This window comes from Dromiciops gliroides, chromosome 1 (assembly GCF_019393635.1).
Source record: "Dromiciops gliroides isolate mDroGli1 chromosome 1, mDroGli1.pri, whole genome shotgun sequence".
Lineage (NCBI taxonomy): Eukaryota > Metazoa > Chordata > Mammalia > Microbiotheria > Microbiotheriidae > Dromiciops > Dromiciops gliroides.
In genome coordinates, this window is record NC_057861.1 from 687,070,572 (window position 1) to 687,089,241 (window position 18,670).

The 18,670-nt window shown below is 37.6% G+C and overlaps 1 protein-coding gene across 1 annotated transcript in view; it reads right to left on the minus strand.

Moving 5' to 3' along the window:
* The window catches only part of LOC122736209 (zona pellucida binding protein), a 101,080-nt gene that overhangs the window by 26,156 nt on the left and 56,254 nt on the right, over nt 1-18,670 (minus strand). Inside the window, exon 7 of the mRNA XM_043978313.1 lies at nt 161-338. Within this exon, the coding sequence (XP_043834248.1) occupies nt 161-338 (178 nt within the window). The remainder of the gene's footprint in view (nt 1-160; nt 339-18,670) is intronic.

The following is an 18,670-nucleotide window of genomic DNA, read 5'->3' on the forward strand; positions in this document are numbered from 1 at the left end:
ATGGATTTCAGCAATACAATGATCCAAGACAATGCCAAAAGACTTATGGTGGAAAATTCTCTCCACATTCAGAAAAGGAACTATGGAGTCTGAATGCAGATTGAAGCATACTATTTCCATAATAATAATAATAATAAAAATAATAACAATAATTACATACCACAACAATTAGGACAACCTGGATGTACCAAAGCATTTATCCCATATCCTGGAATGCAACGATTAATCCATACAATTTGCAGAGTACCTTCAATATAGTATATCTCAGGAAGGGACTGTAAACGTTTTTCCAGAATTTTCACTTGTTCAATAAAAAATCTCTCTATAAGTTTTTTTGCCTAAAAATCAACAATACATATTGAAAAAAGTTAGTTGTATATTACATTTAAAATAGAATTTTGATAATTGTTTATATGTTTGCAGTAGGGAGAAATAAAAAATCAGAGTACAGTTTGTATTTTTTAGACATTCCCATATAATGCTAAACATTTGAATCATTTTGTTTTATGTGTTTATGCTACATAATTTCAGGGCCCTCAACATTCTTCTATTTACTATTTATCAATTCCCATTCCCATACCATGTAGCAACTATTCCAAAGCTCCTCTTTCCTTAAATTGTGGCTCCAATGCCATCCCATCCCTCCTCTTCTTTCCTATTTTATACTGAGATAGAGATCATCCAACAGGACACTATTCGACTACCAACCTTAATGTCTTCATTTAAGTGTGTGTGTGTGTGTGTGTGTGTGTGTATTTTTAATTGCTATTTTAACATCACTGAAATTTCTCCCAATATCTCTTTCCTTCACAGAAAGCTATCCTATATAAGAAAGTTTGGGGGAGGTGTTAAAAAAGAGAGGAATGGAAAAAAAAGATCAACATATTTTAAAATCTGACAATATATGTGTTGATCAATACCCACCAAAGACCCCACCCCATATAACTGTTAACCCCTGCCAACTCTTTAAAGGAGTTAGGAAGGTTGTCTTATCATTATCTCTTCTTTTTAGGGTTATATACTTTAATTAACATTTTAATTTAAAGTTTGAGTTTCAAATTCTATCCCTTCCTCTTTCCCCCCCTCCCCTCCTCCCTCCCTGAGGAGATAAACAATCAGATATAGGTTATACATGTGCAATTATGTAAAGCATTTCCATATCTGTCATTTTGTTTAAGAAAACTCAAATAGGGGCAGCTAGGTGGCGCAGTGGATAGAGCACTGGCCCTGGATTCAGGAGGACCTGAGTTCAAATCCAGCCTCAGACACTTGACACTTACTAGCTGTGTGACCCTGGGCAAGTCACTTAACCCCAATTGCCTTTAAAAAAAAAGACTCAAATAAAAGAAAAATGAAAGTGAAAAACAGCATACTTCAGTCTGTGTTCAATCAGTATCAGTTTTCTCTGGAGGCAGTATGTTTCATCATTAGACTTTTGGGGATTGTCTTGGATCATTGTATTGCTGAGAATAGCTAAATCTTTCATAGTTCTTCATCAAACAATATTGCTGTTACTATGTACAATGTTCTCATGGTTCTGTTCACTTCATTATACATCAGTTCATGTAAGTCTTTCCAGATTTTTCTGAAATCATCCTGCTTGCCATTTTTTTGCTTGTCATTTCTTATAGCAGAATAATATTCCCTCAGAATTATATACCACATTTGTTTAGCCATTCCCCAATTGATGTGCATCCCTCTGATTTCCAATGCTTAGCACCACAACAAGTTGCTATAAGTATTTTTGTACAAATGAGTCCTTTTCTCTCTTTTTAAAATGTCTTTGGGATATAAACCTAGCAATGGTACTTCTAGATCAAAGAATATGCAGAGTTTTATAGCTCTTTGGGCATAGTTCCAAATTGCCCTCTAGAATGGCTGTATCATTTCACAACTCCACCAATAGTGGATTAGCATCCCAGCTTTCCCACAATATCCCCAGCATCCAACATTTTCCTTTTTTGTCATATTAGCTATTCTGATAGGTATTAGGTAGTACTTGTTTTAATTTGCATTTCTCTGAACAACAGTGATTTAGAACATTTTTTTTCATATTATAGATAGCTTTGATTTCTTTGTCTGAAAACTGCTTGTTTATATCCTTGACCATTTCTCAATCTGGGAATGACTAATATTCTTATAAATTTGACTGAGTTCTCTATATATTTGAGAAATGAGGCCTTTATTAAAGAAACTTCTTACAAAAATTCTTTCCCAGTTTTTTGCTTTCCTTATTATCTTGGTTGCATTGATTTGGCTTGTGTAAAACTTTTTAATTTTATATATTCATAATTATCTATTTTACAGTTTCTAACACTCTTTATACCTTCTTGGGTTCTAAATTCTTCTCATCCACAAATTTGACAGGTAAACTATTCCATAATCTTTTTTTTTTTGCAGGGCAATGAGGGTTAAGTGACTTGCCCAGGGTCACACAGCTAGTAAGTGTCAAGTGTCTGAGGCCGGATTTGAACCCAGGTACTCCTGAATCCAGGGCTGGTGCTTTATCCACTGCACCACCCAGCTGCCCCCCATAATCTTTTAGTTTGCTTGTGGTATCACCCTTTATGTGAAAATCATGAATCCATTTTGACCTTATTTTGGTATACAGTATGAGATGTTGGTCTATACCAACTTTCTCTTATATTGTTTTACAGTTTTCCTAGCAATTTTTGTCAAATAATGAGTTTTTGTACCAAACACTTGGTTCTTTGGGTTTATCGTATACTAGATTACTATAATTATTTATTATAGTACAATTTGTACCTTTTCTATTCCACTGATCCATCACTCTATTTCTTAGCAAGTACCAAATTGTTCTGATAATTACCACCCTTGCTAGCCTTGCTATACTGGCCCATCCTTACTGGCCTAGGGGGCCACTAGTTTGCAGGAAGGCAAGGCCTCAGTGGTGCATTGTCTACTGCTACTGCAGACTTGGGCCACTGCCACAGCATAGGGTTGCTGCTACTACTGCAATGGACACAGCCTCTACTGCTGCTCTGATCACTGCAGCCATTGGAGCTCACTCACCTCCCACTCAGGTAAGACAGACCTTTCCTGCCAGGTTCCTTCAGAGCATTCCTTCCCTACTCCACCATCTTGACACCAGAAATCCATTATCTCTTCTTTGGGGCCAAGCTTGCTCTTTGCAATTCTAGAACATTTATTTCTGTTGTGTTATTTAAAAAAATATATATATATATATATATATAGACACATACACACTGTTCTAGTCAATGTGCATATTATTTTCTTGGCTTGGCTTACTTTGTTTTTCATCAGTTTAATTTTTTTTCTATAGAGCAGCTAGGTGGCAGAGTGGGTAGAACATTGGCCCTGAAATTAGGAGGACCTGAGTTAAAATCTCACCTCAGACATTGACTAGCTGTGTGACCCCGGGCAAATCACTTTAACTCCAGTTGTCCTAAGTATCCGGGCCCATCTCCAGTAATCCTGATATATATCTTGCCACTGGACACAGATGGCTTTGGAGGAGAGAGTGAGGCTGGTGACTTTGTACAGCTCTTCCTCACTTAATTCCAGTTCAATGCAAGTCATGACATCACCCCAATGCTAGGGTCCCTTTTGAGAAGGAAAGACAAACACCACCACCACCAATTTTTTCTATGCTTCTCTATATTCATCACATTATTTCTTAGAACATAGCAATATCTTATTATGTTCATGTACCATAATTTTAAGCCATTTCTTTTTTTTTTAGTGAGGCAATTGGGGTGAAGTGACTTGCCCAGGGTCACACAGCTAGTAAGTGTCAAGTGTCTGAGGCCGGATTTGAACTCAGGTCCTCCTGATTTCAGGACCGGTACTCTATCCACTGTGCCACCTAGCTGCCCCTTAAGCCAGTTCTTAAATTATGGACGTCTATGTGTTTCTAATTTTCAAAATGACTTTTAGTCTTATGTATTTACTATTTGTCTAGACATTTTGCATGTTCATGGACTTGTAAACTGATTCAACCATTCTGTAGAGCTATTTGGAACTATGGCCAAAGGGCTATAAAACCATGCAAACTCTGACCTAGCAATACCACTACTAGGTATGCATCCAAAAAGAGATAAAAAACAAAAAGGAAAAGGACCCACATGTACAAAAATATTTATAGTGGCTCTTTTCCATTAGCAAAGAATCAGAAATTGAGGGGATGCCCATCAATTGGGGAATGGCTGAACAAATTGTGGTATATGATGATGACAGAATACTACTGTGCTATATGAAATGATGAGCAGGATGCCCTCACAAAAACCTGGAAAGACTTACATGAGCTGATGCAAAGTGAAATGTACCATGTACAAAGTAACAGCAATATTCTTAGATGATCAGCTGTGAATAACTGGCTCTTCTCAGCAATACAATGATCCAAGACAACTCTGAAGGACTTATGATAAAAAATGCTATCCATCTCCAGAGAAAAACTGATGGTGTCTGAATACAGATTAGAGCATAATTTTTCTTTACTTTATTATTCTTGAGGGTTTTTGTCTGTTTTCTTTCACAACATGACTAACATGAAAATGTTTTGCATCCCTACACACATATAACATATTGAATTGCCTGCCTTCTTAAGTCGGGGGGGGGGGGGAGAGGGAAAGGAGAAAATTTGGAATACAAAGTTTTTTAAATGGGTATAAAAATTATTTTATATGCAATTAGGGGAAAATAAAATGTAAAAAAAAACCCCAAAAAGCAAAAAAAATTACATTCACATGCCACAATTTGTTAAGTCATTCCCCTATCAATGTACATTTATTTACTTTGTCACCAATTCTTTGCTATCATGAAAAGTGTCGTTATAGGAATATATAGTCATTTTCTTCTTGTCAATGACTTTCTTAGAGTATGAGCCCAGTCATGGGCTTTCTGGGTCAAAGGGTAAGAACATTTTGGTCACTTTGAATAAATTCAAATTACTTTCCAAAATTCTTGGACTAATAAACAGCTCCACCAACAACATATTAGAGTATCTATTATTCTACAACCCTTCTGACATTGATAATTGCCATCTTTTGTCATCTTTGCCATTCTGCAGAATGTGAAGTAAAACTTCAGGGTTGTTTTGGTTTGCATTTTTATAATTATTGTGATAGTTATTATTATTATTTTTATTAGTGCTCTGGAGAATTCTTTAGTATGTTTGTTAATAATTTACAGTTTTTTAGAACTGTTCATTTGTATTCTTTGGCCACTTGTCTATTAAGGAATCACACACATATATACACACCCCACTGTTTATCAGGACTGGATACCAAATTCTCAGAGAAATTTGACTCAAAGATTATTTCCCCATTTGACTACTTTCCTTCTCCTACATGTATTTTGTCTGTGCATAAGCTTTTCAGTTTCGTGTAATCAAAGTTAACTATTTCATCTTTTGTAGTTAGTTGCCTCTATCTCATTTGTTTAAAAAATCTATATCCTGCTCATAGCTATGAAACCTATCTCACATGATTTGCTTCTCTTTTAATTGATTTTTTTTTTCTGTGATCTTTCATTTTAAGGTCCCTTGTCCACATAGAAGGTATTATAGAAAATGATGCAAAATGCTGTTCTAAGCCTAATTTTTGCCAAACTGCTTTCCAGTTTTCTCAGTAGTTCTTATCAAATAAGTTTGTTCCTAGATAATTTATGTTTTCCCCTTTATCAAACATTGGATTACTGAGTTACATTGTTGCCAATTTCTCCTTGTCTAGTCGATTCTATTGATCTATTTTTTAAGCCAATGCCAGATGGTGTTGATGACTACTTATTTTCATCACTTCCCTTGATATTCTAGGTATTGTAATTTTCCAAATGAATTTTATTATTTTATCAACTTCTATGGAATATTCCTTTGATAATTTCATTTGTATATCATTAAAAGTGTAAATTAACTTTGGTAGTATTATCATTTTTAGTATATTGGCATAGCCTAGACATGAGCACTGAATATTCTTTCAGCTGTTTAAATTGCTTTTTATTCCTTTCAAGAGCACTTTGTAATTTAATCTATGCAAATCTTTCATGTGCTTTGGTAGATTAAGCCCCAGAAACTTTATGAATTTTGTAGTAATTTGGAATGGGATTTCCATTCTATTATTGCCTCTCTTGGATTTTAAAATTTTTTACATAGAAATGCAATCAATTTTTGAAGATTTATTTTGTATCCTGCAACTCTGCTAAAGATATTAATTATCTTGATTTCTATCTTTGCTGATTCCCTAGGATTTTCCATCATATCACTAGCATTAAGGATAATTTCATTCATCATATATTTTTATTCCTTTAATTTCTTTCTCATCTTACTGCTATTGCTAGCATTTCCAGAATTTTATTAAATAATAATGACAGTGGGTCAATGATCTACTTTTTCTAGTTTTCAACTCCTCCAAAAAGGTTTTGATAACTGATGCTTTAAAACAGTCTGAGATGTAGAAGTTCTATTTCTCTTCATTCCTACCTTTTTCATTACTTCCCCTAATATTTTAGATCATTTGTTCCTCCAAATGAATTTTATTATTTTATTAAGTTTTGCAAAAAATCCCTAGTTTAATTGGTACTGTCAATTAACTTTGGTAGTGTTATCATCTTTATTATACTGACACACTGCAGACATGAACACTGAATATTTCTCCTGATATTTAAGTTGTTCATTATTTCTCTAAAAAGTATTTTGTAATCAAGTCTATACAAGCATTTTGTGTGCTCTGGCACATTGACTCCGAAATATTTTATGAATTTTGTAGTTATTTTGAATGGGAATTCCATTTCTCATAAAATTTGCTTTACCTTCCTCAGAAAAATGTATATAAATATAATTTTATGATTCTATATTTGTTAATATGAATTTATAATTCTTCTGTTCCTTAAGTAGTTTTTGATATGAAAGAAACAAGCTTATCCTATACTGATATGTTTACTGTACAATGAGTTCCTTTACTGGAAAGGATGGTATTCTCCAATAATTTCGGGAAACCATAGCTCAAACATACTTAAGCTTTTGTTTTGGAAATATTCGCCAAGTTTTACTCTGGGAGAGGGATGGAGAGAGAGAGAGAGGGAGGGAGGGATGGAGGGAGGAGAGTGGAGAAAGAAAAGAGACAGAGAGAGACAGACAGAAAGCCTAATACTCCAGGTGAATCTGGGTCTGTGCGAGTCCAGAATTAGAACTCTTTGTGGAAGGAGGCCTCTTAGGTCATTAGTCACACTTAACATAAAGAACTTCCTTTGATCTTCCTATGCCATTAAGCTATGATCCCATGTACTGGTTTGCTTTCACTACCAAACTGCAGGGAGTATTCTGTATCTGCTACCTAAATCTCCTTACCTCCTAATCACTTTTCAAATAATGACAATCAGATTTCTATCACTTCCCCACTATTGAAACAGCTCTTTCCAAGGTCATTAATGGTCTCTTTCTTGCAAAATCAATGTTGTTGTTGTTGTTTTTGAATCCTCAACTCCTTTAATTGACTAGTTGACTCTTAAAATATTTGATACTTTGAACTCCTTCCTCCTTCTTGATATCCTCTCCTCCCTTTGCTTTGTCAGCAAACTCTCATGGCTTTTCCCACACCTTCCTCATCACTCTTTCTAAATCTCTGTTTCTTATTTCCCATTCTCAAAGTCATTAAACTGTTTTAGACTATTTTGATAGATTTTCTGACTTCCAGTGTCTTTCTCCTCTAATACATCTTATGCAATCTAACAATAAACAAGGATTTTAGTGCTTCATGTGTGCCAGACACAATACTATGTATTGAGGCCATGAATACAAAAGTGAGATGGTCCCTGTGCCAAAGAGATTCTATGACATGTACACAAACAGGTAATTACAAAGCATAAAAAATCAAAATAAAATAATTTGTAAGATAGTAACAACTAAGGGGATAGGTAAGGTCCTATTAGAAGAGGCAGCTACTCTAGTAGGTAGAAGTGATAAGGAAAGACATTCCAGATATGAGTGACAGCCTATGTGAAAACAGGGAGTTAGAAGACAGAATGTTGTATATGGAGAACAGCAAGTATGCTACTTAGGGTGAGTGCTCCTAGAGCTGTTGGGAGGAAAAATCAAATAATATTTTAAGTGCTTTGCAAATCTCAAAATGCTACGTAAATGATAGCTGGTGGTAGTGGTGGTGGTGGATTGTTGTTGTTGTGGTAGTGGTTGTGGTAGTAGTAGTAGCAGTGGTGGTAGTGGTGGTGGTGGTGGTGGTGGTGGTGGTGGTGGTGGTAGTAGCAGCAGATAAATGCATAAAAGGGAGATATCTGTGATCATGCAGGAAAGAGATATGCAGCAAAAGACCTTAAATAACAAACAGAGGAGTTTATACTTTAGCCTAGAAGCAATGAAGAAGTCATTGAGACTTCTGACTACAGCAGTCAGACTTATTTCAGGAACATCAGTTTGATGGTTGTATGAATGGCATATTGGAAACTGGATGAAAGAAGAGCACTTAGGACCCTATTACAATAGTCCAAGAGAGAAATGACAAAGGTCTAAATAAGGTGGTTATTATGTGGGAGGTCTTAAAGAAATAAAATAGATAAAACTGAGTAACTTATTTTATATGAAGAGTGCATGAGATTGAAGCATAAAAGCCTTGAGTTTTGGAGACAAGAAGAATGGTGATTGTTATGAGCCCCTGGGTATCTCAGAAGTTTTCTGGGGTAAATAAAAAGAACCCTCTCCTTGAGAAACTAAACCAAAGGATAGACATACCTAAAGAGAAAAGTGGCCACGGATGGGATCAGGACTAAGTTAGCTCCAGGACTTCCACCCTTCATTCCAGTCTCCCCCACTCCTGGGGAGACAAAAATTAGGTGTGGCTGCTGCCTTTGTGGTATGAGGGGGAGAGAGAGATGGCTTGAGAGATCCGGAGCTACCCCTCATCTAACTTCCCCCAGCCACCACCAGTGAGGGATGGTCTTCCCCCAATAAGGGAACTTTCTGCAGTCAGATGATCACCTCAGTGGACCACCATTGGTTCTCTATAAAAGTTTCTGCCTCTCTACTGCTTGAGGTGAAAGGCATCTTAGAAAGCCTCAACTCTGTGCTGTGAGATTTAAAATTGGATATTAGATCATAAATCTCCCCTACTTAACTTTTCCCTTAATTTATCTCCCAAACTAGTAAATGGAAGAAGCTTTTGGTTTTCTAGATAGACCTTTTATTTATTGTTATGGTAGTCACAAAGTGATGTTGATTAGAAAGATAGGAAAGTAGAAACACAATACAAATCGTCTTAAGTCTAAGGTTAGTCTATATTCCTTATAAAAACTCACCAAACCGAAAAGGCCACCTTTGGAGAGAGACCGTCTGTGCCGCGCTGTCAGGAGTCCCGCCAAGCAGGCAAAAGCCCCTACTTCCATTCTCTCCACCCCGGAAGTCAAGTGCCCCCCCCACCCAGGCAGTCTGACATGCGCAGCAGGCGGACTGTTTGTCTCCTCCCCAAAAGGGTGGTCCTTCAAAAACTGGCGTCTTTCAGTTATCCTAACCAACTGGTAAGAACTTTCATATTTTTTTACCACAGTGCCATGCCTTCTCCCCATGAGAAGAAGTCGAAGGACTTCTCTCTTGGTTTCCTTTCCCTAGCACCTAAATAAACTATTATTTTATTCTAATTGGATTTGTGTGCAAGAGGGTATAAGTCTTTAAAGAGGAATTCCTAAGAACCCCTACCCCAAACTCCCATCCATTTCTCCCACAATGGTAATAACTCCAGGAAAAAAACCAGGAAAGGTAGGAGGATTGGTAGGTTTTGTGGGAAAGATAATAAACTGTTTTATTTGGGAGTGACCATGGGACATCCAAGTGGAGATGTCTAGCAGACAATTAGTGATATAAGACCAGAGCTTAGGAAAGGCATAGAGGCTTGATATGTAGATGTGGAAGGAATCTGCGTTGAGATCATAGTTGAATCTATGAAAGCTAATGAGAATACCAATAGAGGGAATATAGAGAAAGTACAGGAGAGAATCCAACAATGGTACAAATGTATACAACTATACTACACTGATAGGTTAATCTTGCTAGTGCAAAAATATTGACATGATACTGTCCACTAGTCTAAAACTTTCACTGATTCTTCACAAGCTAAAAAATAAATCTAAAATTCTTAGCTTGACATTCAAGGTTTTCTACAATATACTATATATATGTTCTATATACCAACATCCACAACATTACACTATAAAAGAGCTGGATTACCTACTATCTCCCTCATGCTCATTACCTCTGCTTCTGCTCACCTAAATCTCTACATCTGAACTGCTTGTCCCCTTCATCACCACCCTCCCTATACTTCTTGTTGGTGTCCTAATTATCCAAGACTTGTTTTATACATCTCTTCCTTAGTGATACCTTCCTTAATCTTCCCAAATGGAAGTGACTTTTCTCTTATCTAATCTTATAGTATTTTATACTCCTCATGCATTCATGGCATAATTTATTATACTTGTGAGTGTATACATCTTATTTCCTGACCTTCCTGCCATCACCATCCCTAATTTCCTGATGTTTGGAGAACGAATAAAATGATACCTCCCTATCATCAGAGGATCCTGCAAGTGAAGGCCCACACAATTGCTACATCCCAGGCATATGGCTAGAAAATCCAGAACTCCTACTCCCAAATACAGAAGGTTCAGAATCACCATCTCCCAGAGTGAAAAGACCCTTCCCACGCTCTTGATCCCTTTACTCTCATCTCCATTCTGTTGAGTGAAGTCAAGCCTCAGGCTTTTTCTTCCTCTTTCTTCCCATTACATCCTTAAGATTGCCCTGAATGATCCTTACTAGGCTTCCTTTCACCTTTAGGCTCCCCTATTTTATAATTTTTACTTCTTCCTGCCCTCAAGGATACTTGGCTTTCTCTGCAAGAAAAGGCACTGTCATCCTATTTAATGTTGATTCATCCTTATTTCAATTCCCCCAAACACTGGATAATAGGATGAGAAATGGGAATACTCCTTATCCCCAATAACCAATTCCTAATCATCCTTCAGCCACTGTCACTCAACAAAACCTCATTCTTTATTCCTTTGCAGAAACTGAAATTCAAAAGTATGGAAAACTGCATAAAATGTCAGGCTTTTTAAAACATGTTTACCAGTTTCACTGAATCTTTTTCTCCTCCAAATGCTTTATTTAAAAAAAAATACTGTAAAGGATGGATCTCTGGGAGAGAGAAGAATTAAAAGAGAGAAAATGAGACAAATAAACACAAAATATATCAATAAAATCCATTTCTTTTTAAAAAGCTCTCATCCTTGAAGTTTACTGTTTATAGCAACTGATCCTGATGGGAATGTTTAACTTCCAACTAACTATATGTCCTTTCTGAAGTTCAATACATGTCTCAGTATCTCTCTCTAAAAATCTCAAAATTGTGTTCATACTGGGGCATTCAATATACATGATAATGGTCTCTTAATTACATTAGCTCAGGATTCATTAACTTCAAACCCACAGTCTATAGCTTTACTCTAAATGAGTATTTTATAGGGATCTCAATGATAACTATAAGTCTAAGTGTGACTCCTGGTTTACAATCTCTAATTTACCTTGCTTGTTAGCTATACTTTGTAAATTTGTATATAAACACCTGAGCTTATGGGTTTCATAAGGATCTTTTCCTAAACGTTGTTCTGTGAATTCTGGTGTTCCATTCTGCTTTTCTTACTAAATTTTGACTATTCTGTGTATAGCTTACTTTCTCCTACCTATCATCATCTTCTTCTTTTTCACCACCACCACCACTACCATCATCATCATGCCAGCAAATGTTTCTTCAGCACCCTGTGGCAAAAAGGACACTGTTGTTCTTCTTCTTCCTCTGACTCTTAGTGGGTAATCTATTCACATCAATTAACTTATCACCCAACAGGTATTATGCAACCTCTACATGCCAGATGGACAATGTGCTAAATTGGTTGGTTGGGTGGCTGGTTGGGTGGCTGTTTATTTAAAAGAGGACCAAAATGATATCCCTATGTTGGGGTCAAGACACAGTGTGTCGAACTGCAGCTCATCAGACCAATATGAGCTTGGAAGGCTCTACCACAGGTTAAACACAAACAGTCCATAAGAACATTTGGAGTGGAGATGTCTCTAAACTTGTGCATCTCATGAGCTACTGTAATTCTGTTTTTCTCAAAGAGTACAATGCCTTCTCTGAAGTGAGCACACCATGCTGCACAGTCCTATGTTGGTGTCTCCCATGTCTCCCAGTTGATTCCAAAGTTCTTCAGAGAGACTTTAAGAGCGACCTTGTATCACTTCTTCTGACCTCCATGTGAGCATTTGCCTTTTGAGGGTTCTCCATAAAATAGTCTTTTAGGCAAACATACTTTTGGCATTTAAACAACATGACCAATCCATTGGAGTTGCATTTTCTGTAGCAAAGTTTGAATGATTAGCAATTCAACTCAAGAAAACACCTCAGTGTCTGATGACTTATGTTGCCAGGTGATCTTCAGAATCTTCCTAAGAAAATTTAAATGGTAGTGACTCAGGTTCCTGGTAAGGCACTGGAAGACTGTCCAGATTTCACAGGCATACAACAATGAGGTCAGCACAATAGCTCTGTAAGACCTTCAGTTTGGTAGGCAGTCTAATACTTCTTCTCTCCCACACCTTCCTTCAGAGCCTCCCAAACATGAGCTAGTTCTAACAATGCACGTGTCCACCACATCATTTATGTGTGTGTGCCTGGAAAGAATGCTGCTATGGTAAGTGAAATTATCTACAGCATTCAAAATTTCTCCATTTGTTATAACTAACGGCTCCATGTACAGATGGTATGGTGCTGATCGGTGGAGAATGTCTGTTTTCTTGGTGTTAATTTTTAGGCCAAAATTAGCACAAGCAGCAGAGAATTGATCTGTGCTTTGTTGCATCTGAGCCTCAGAGGCAGCTCTGACTGCACAATGATCTCTGAACCAAAAGTAAAATACCAACTCTCCCTCTTCACTTTAGTTCTGGCTTGTTGCCTTTTCAAATTAAATAATTTACCATCAGTGCAGTAGCTGACCTTAATGCCATTTTTGTCCTTACTGAAGGCATCCAGTAACATCACAGAAAACATCTTACTAAAAAGCATGGGAGCAAGCACACAGCCCTGCTTCACTCCACTGGTGATCGGGAAAACACAAGAGCATTGTCAACAGATATCCCCCTATCCCAATAATTTGCCAAGTGTTGTGGAATCTATTTCTAGAACCTGTTTAATATCCATACGTTTTTTCTATTTACTCAACTCTAGAGTTCAGCCCCTTGTCAACTCTTAGCATAGGAGCTTCCGAAATGGTCTTCCAGCATCCATTCTCTCCCTACTCCAATCCATACTTCACACAACTGCTCACTTCATATTCCTAAAGCACAGATCTGTCATTCCCCTGCTCAAGAAGCTTAAGTGGTTCCCTATTGCTTATAAAATTAAATGGAAACTTCTCTGACATTTATAGCCTATCACAGTCTGACTCTAACATTTTCCTAGCCATAATTCATACTTCCCTTCTTCCTTACCACTACATTGCAGCTATGCTGGTCTACTTGCTCTTTTCCATACAAAGCATCTTATCATCTGCATTTTCTGCTCCATTCCTGGAATGCTCTCCTCTATCTCCACCTCTTGGAAATCTTAATAACATTTCAAAGATGAGTTCAAGTAGAATTTGCTCCTAAGGCTTTTCTTCATCCCCTCAATTTTTATTACTTCTATTCCCACCAAATTACTTTGAATTTACTTTATACGTCTCTTACATTTACTAATCTGTGTTTATGTGTCTTCCCGTTTCTAGAATATAAAGCATAGGTATGTATATGTGTATGAACTTGTGCTCCTTGAAGGCAGGGACAATTTTACACTTTTGCCTTTTTATTATCAACACCTAGAAAGATAACTGATACTTAGCAGGCCTTTAAATGCTCAAAGAACTAAACTGAGAGTTTTACATGATGGATAAGCATGGATGTGTTATACCCTGCTTCACAGGAGAGAGTATTCATATCAATGAGATTAGCGATGCATTTGAACATAAGTTCATTTCTAGTACTAGACATGAAGTAGATCTAATAAAGCCTGGAGTGAAGAAAGATATATAAGGACCTCTTTGGATTACAGGTGTGGAAATTTATTTTGATTTGGGGACCCCACCTTTGGACTGAGATTAGAAAGCCTTGGGCCCTCAGGTTTTTCTTCTCTGTATGGGAGGGGCTGGTGCCCCTCCGCTGCCGCTTCAGCTGAACCAAAAAAGCCCCCTGGCCTGTACAAGACGCCAGGTCAGATGGCTGCGGGGAAAAAGCCCCAGCTCCCTCCGCCCTGAAGGATCTATCCAAGAGATCCCGGCTCATCCAGGCAGTCCTCTGGCGTAGCCTGTGCATAGGTCCCTGGGCGCACAGCAGGGGACACAGGCCCCTGGAGCCCTGGGTGTGGTGTGCATGGGACTCTCGGCGTCGCCCCCCCCCCCCCAGCCGCAGCCCTAGTGGAGCTGGTGGATTAGCTTGGTATGGGGGGCGGGGCGCGGGGAGCCCTGAGGTTTGAGTGGAGAGAGTTAGAGGACAAGAAGGGGTGGACTGAGGGAGCAGACAGACAGAACAAGAGGGGCAGAGAGCACAGAAGTGGTCAGCACAGGGTACGGGTTGGAGAAAGCGAAGATTAAGAGAACAAAAAGAGGGGAAGGAGAAAAAGCTAAGAGCAAGAAGGGACAGGGGCTGATACAGAGCAAGGGGGATTTTCAGTGAGGGGAAAGCTAGAAGAAGGTCCGTTGGTACCCAGGAGGAGGCTAAAAAGGCGCAGCAGGTGGAAAGAGACGTGCCGAAACGCAGTCAGGTTGTACATTTTATTTCCCTGTATTCTTAACTTTAAATTGCATCTCATAAATAAACCCTCCTTTAACTCTCTTCTTAACTCCCTTTAAATCTTGTCACCCAATTGAAACTGCAGCCTCCTTTCAGTCCTCACTGTGGCCTCAGACACTTCTGACTACTCTCTCATTAATGTCACATGTCTAAAACAAAACTTACCATCCCTGACCACTCTGTAGCTCCTCTTCCAAAGGTCCCAGGATTATTAACCCAGCCTCCAGACACGCTAACCTGCTTCATGTCCTCCAGGCCCACCCAGCACATCCTCCATACAGCTGTCAAAGGCACTTTTCTATAGTCCACGTCTGATCACTCCCCTGCTCGAAAAACTCCGGCTGCTCCATATTTTGCCTCTAAGATCATATAAAGTTCTCCCCAACATCCCCTTTCTGCCTTTCCAGTATTTTCACCCATGTACTCTTTTCCTTGCATGCTGTGACCAAGCCAGAGAGACCACTCAGGACTGCATAGTTATTTTGTATTCTCTGTACATTTGCGTTGACAGGCTTGTGCCTGAAACACTCCCTTCTTAACTCAAGGAATCTGCTTTCCTTTAAGACTCAGTTCTAGTGTGCCTTCCACACAAAGGCTTTCTTAATTTCCACCCCCACCCCCACCCCGCTCCGACCTCATTGCTATTACTGTGGCTCCCACAACCACCCTGAACTCTGCTGGTATCTAGTAAGTAGTATATACTTCTAGTAAGTATATATTTCTAGATCTTGCTAGCTGGCTAGTTCTTCAGCTCCCCCCATTATGTCCTTGAGGGCAGGAACTATTGTCTCTGTGCACTTTTGTCTAGTATCCCTAGTGCTTTAGCGAAGCACTTTGCACAAAGTATTTGTTTGATAAATGTTTGCAATTTAATTGACTGATATCTCCCATGACTCTGATCAAGCTTTCTGGGGTTTGTCTGGGTCTCAACAAAATAGAGGGCTTGCTTTGAAATGGATATTAAATGCAAATTCAAACCCAACATCTTTCAGTTGGTTTAACTGATGGACAGGGGAAGCTAGGTGGCATAGTGGATAGAACCCTGGCCCTGAAGTTGGGAGGACCTAAGTTCAAATCTCACCCTCAGATACTTATGAGCTGTGTGACACTGGGCAAGTCACTTAACCCCAACTGCCTTACAAAACCATCCCAGGCCGTCTCTAGTCTTTCTGATGGATATATTGCTACTGGGACTCAGATGACTCTGGAGAAGAAAGTGAGAGGTTGGTGACCTTGCAAAGCCTTTCCTCACTTAAATCCAATTTACTGAAAGTCATGACATCACCTCAGTGTCATGGTCCTTTTCGAGAAGGAAGGATAAACAACAACTGCTGGACTATATGCTGGCCACCCACCTCATTCTTCACCCTTCTACTCTCCCCCCCCAAAAAAAAAATTCCAGAAGTACTAAGATAAAAATGTCCAGAATAAGTCATTAAATAGGAAACCATTAACCTTTAGTCCCCTTATTTCTTACTAATCAAATCTATAAACTTTTATCCACTCTTCCTTTCTAAATAATCATCGGGACCCTCCGTATACTCTTTCCTGAATAAAACTTATTTTGTGTTTTATATCACTCCCTGAAAAGCATGTCACAAGATTTTATTGGAAAGATAGCAAACCATACCTATTCTAATAATACTGGAACTAGCTCACTATTGTTCACTTAGCTGTTTTTATTAAACAGACCATATTTGTTATACATTATATCTAAAAACCGAATGCTGACTGAGAATTAATACAATCATTTTTAGCAAAAGTTACAAAAGTTAATGTTTTAACCAATGAAGTATATTTTATTGTGACTCTTCCCCCTTATCTCACTAAAAGGAATGACATTATCAAAAGGATCCTTCTGTTGAGAGAGACAATTGGGGTGAAAGGAGAAGAGAGAAATGTCTTTTCCTGGGTTTTTGCCCCATGTTCATTTTCTTTCACTGATTTGACCTCATCTGTTCTCAAATCTTTTCTGCAGAACATTTTGTATAATGTCATGCTCATACTGGGAATACAAAAAGTTGTTAAAAATGTTGATAACACTTTTCTCACCTAAGTCAAATTCCGTACACTCAAGTGAGCAAAAGATACCCATAGGTATGAAAAGTAAGATCAGCCTATTCTGATAGACCCTTTGTGATTTATTTTATCATAAAGTGAAAAGTATTTAGGTATAATAAAATGAAAACAGCCCTGTATAATTACTGTATTACTAGAACACCACAAATATAAAACAATCTTCCTTAGATCCCTAAAAATTTAGCAGATTTGTTCAAGGTATGTTTTTAAACCATTTTGTTCTTTATTAAATGCTTTGCAAAATAATGTAAAACAGAAAAACTATCTAGAAGTGATACTTAGTAACTCAAGTTATTTAAACCTACAAAATTCAGATAACAAGGTTCACAACTATCAAAACAATTAAATGTTTTATTTAGAAACCTAAGATCTCTTTCTTAACTAAGACCATTAAGAAATATAGATTTTAAGTCACTCTACTTATCCAATTACTAAATGCTTTAAAGGTGACATCAGGGAAGGCCACCAGAAGGTTTCCACTTCTGCCTAGGCTGCCTTCACAGACACCTCTCCTCGACAAATATTCTCAGACCTAACACTGCCCTCAAATGGTTCAGCCAAATGGCAAAGAGTATTTCCAAGAGGAGGGCACCACCAAAAGCTATTCACAGCTAGGCAAAAACAGCCTTGTTTGTCACCCCCACAGGCTCTGTTTGCCATAACATACTGGCCAGCTCTGCCAATCAAGGCAGAAAGCATTTTGAATAAAGAAGGCCAGTGACAAATCCTAGAAAAATCTACCTTCTTGTTCACCTTTCATTCTACATAGGAGCTATTAACTGTTGTCCCCTAAGCTTCTACAATATCACTGTATGTCCTACCCTCAAGCTACCAGTGGTTCAGGGTACAGAGACAGTAGAAGTTATTTTAAAACTCTTTCACCTTGTCTCTCAGAAACATATAAAACCATTTTTAAAAGAAAAACAAAAACAAAAAAAATCATTTTCATTGGCATTACTACCTCTATAGGATTCCTTTTCCCATTTTGAAGTATTAGAAAATTGATGACAAAAGGAAAACTAAACGTAGGGAAATAAGAATACTTATCCTGCTAACAAAATAATTTTCTAGTTTTTAATGGATTGATAACAATCATCTATATTCAACAAAGCTATAACCACTTTTTATTGTATTTCTCTTGTCCCTTTACTTTTGATATTCAATTCATACTTTGGTAATTAATATTATTCACAACTAGCCAAAATTGATTTCTATCTATGATAGCCTTCCAATCACAGTTATTTTGATAATACTGTCTCATCTGTTCTCAAATCTTTTCTGCAGAACATTTTGTATAATGTCATGCTCATACTGGGAATACAAAAAGTTGTTAAAAATGTTGATAACACTTTTCTCACCTAAGTCAAATTCCGTACACTCAAGTGAGCAAAAGATACCCATAGGTATGAAAAGTAAGATCAGCCTATTCTGATAGACCCTTTGTGATTTATTTTATCATAAAGTGAAAAGTATTTAGGTATAATAAAATGAAAACAGCCCTGTATAATTACTGTATTACTAGAACACCACAAATATAGAACAATCTTCCTTAGATCCCTAAAAATTTAGCAGATTTGTTCAAGGTATGTTTTTAAACCATTTTGTTCTTTATTAAATGCTTTGCAAAATAATGTAAAACAGAAAAACTATCTAGAAGTGATACTTAGTAACTCAAGTTATTTAAACCTACAAAATTCAGATAACAAGGTTCACAACTATCAAAACAATTAA